The sequence below is a fragment of the Pterocles gutturalis genome, unplaced genomic scaffold (genome assembly GCF_000699245.1).
Source record: "Pterocles gutturalis isolate BGI_N339 unplaced genomic scaffold, ASM69924v1 scaffold2316, whole genome shotgun sequence".
NCBI classification, from domain to species: Eukaryota; Metazoa; Chordata; class Aves; order Pterocliformes; family Pteroclidae; genus Pterocles; species Pterocles gutturalis.
This window is the reverse complement of record NW_010102680.1, coordinates 3,526-5,330: the sequence shown is the minus strand read 5'-3', so window position 1 is coordinate 5,330 and position 1,805 is coordinate 3,526. Positions and strand designations below refer to the sequence as shown.

At 63.8% G+C, this 1,805-nt stretch overlaps 1 protein-coding gene across 1 annotated transcript in view; it reads left to right on the top strand.

Annotated features, from left to right (window-relative positions):
• The window catches only part of LOC104471129 (scavenger receptor class F member 1-like), a gene marked incomplete at its 5' end in the record, with an annotated part of 2,676 nt that overhangs the window by 615 nt on the left and 256 nt on the right, over positions 1-1,805 (top strand). Inside the window, 5 exon segments of the mRNA XM_010086360.1 lie at positions 55-236; positions 238-420; positions 550-709; positions 1,063-1,609; positions 1,611-1,805. The exon segment at positions 1,611-1,805 is cut by the window's right edge and continues 256 nt beyond it. Coding sequence (XP_010084662.1) covers positions 55-236; positions 238-420; positions 550-709; positions 1,063-1,609; positions 1,611-1,805 — 1,267 coding nt within the window.

The following is a 1,805-nucleotide window of genomic DNA, read 5'->3' as shown; positions in this document are numbered from 1 at the left end:
CTAGGGGCTCGGCCACCACAGGACACATCGACTCAACCCATCTTCTCCATGCAGGTTTTAAGGACCATGGGGCCCTGGCAGCTGCCATCCTTGTCCCTCTCCTGCTGATGCTGCTCTGCATCGCCTGCTGCTGCTGCGGAGCTGGCCCAGCGGATGCTAGAGACAGGTATTTGTTATATTTTTGCAACCTTTGATGCAAAACCCCATCTCCCATGTCCCTTCACACCACCTCCCCTGCGCAGGGCGGCCGTGCCGGACGACGACGTGCTGGCCCGGATGAAGCACCATGTGCAGGGGGTGCTGGCAAACCTCAGCGCCATGATGCCTTGCTTTTCCCTGGGCGGCTACAAACTTCCCAAAGTCACAGGTAAAAAAAAAGCAGAGCTGCTGACAGCCCTCCCAGGGTGTCACGCCTACCCCGTGCTCTTTGCATCGTCACCATTTTGGGGTGTGGGGGGGAGCCTGCACTCCCCTGGCCCCACTGCACAACTCGGTGCAGCCATTGATCGCCCACCCCAGCCCCGAGCACCCCGGGGTGCCCGAGCTCAGCTGGGTGTCTTTTCCTCCGCAGTTTCCCACCATGACACGGAAATCCCTTTCAACCCCAGTTTCATCGAGCCGCCGTCAGCTGCATGGGTTTCCGACAGCTCCTTCTCTTCCTTTGACACCGACAACGAGGGACCCGAGTACTCCGTCCCTCCCAGAGAAGGTGACATCCACAGCTGCTCCTCCTCTCCCCAGCCACCCGCAGCCCTTCTGGGCTGCCCAGGGTTAATCCTGCCTGGTTTGAACCTCGGGCGTCCCCGGGATGGGTGCTGGGCGCAGACAGTGATTGTTTTGTACCCTGGTTTTCCTCTCTGCAAGGACACACTGGGGGGGACGTGCTTGGCCTCGTGTGACGGGATGTGCCCGGGGTGGGCAACCCCCATTTCACAACCTCCTCCCAGGGAAACGTTCCCGGGGACAATCCTATTGCATCAGCCCCGTCCCGCTGTCCCCAAGCGTGTCCCTGGGCAGGGGGGTGGTTCCAGCAGCCCTAACCCTCGCCCCTTTCTCTCGCAGGCGTCCCGCTGCTGGGGGGGGCTGAGCTGCAGAATGGGGTGTCCCCCCTCAGTGAGGCGCTCCCGGACCCATCTGCCTTTGACTCCGAGGACGTCTCGCAGCCCTTCGCCATCCCCCGCACCTCCAGCATCGCCAAGGCCAAGCGGCCCTCCGTGTCCTTTGCTGAGGGGACAAAATTTGGGGCAACAGAAACCCCCAGCCCCGGGCGGAAACCCAAGACCCCGTGGGGCCCATCCAAGTTGTCCCCACCGCCGGGGGACCCGGCAGTTGAGCCCCCCGCGGAACGGCCAGCCAGTGATTGCTACGAGAGCCCCGAGCCCCTCGAGAAGGGGGATGAAAGCCACCGGCCATCGCCCCGGGCCACCCCCGGGGGACGTCGGCGGGTGATCTCCAGCACCAGGCACGTGGCCCAAAGAGTGGAGGCTCTTGAAGCGGCTGCAAAATCCGGCAGCTGGGAGGCGAAGGGGAAGGAGCCCAACGTCACCACCATCTACATGATGGTGGGAACGGCCGGGCAAGACCCCAAGGCGGAGGGGGGTGGCGAGGGACGGTGTGCTGAAGCGTCTGGGCAGCTTACAGAGGGGCAAGTGGGCTGCAAAGGAGGAGCCCAAGATGAGGAGGAGTGCTGAGGCCATCCAGAAGCCCCCCCGCCGGGCCCTGGCACAGCAGAGAGACTCGGTGAATAGCTGCAAGCAGAGGGAAAGCATCCCGGGGGCTCCGGCCGAGCCCTCCCCTGGCAAACA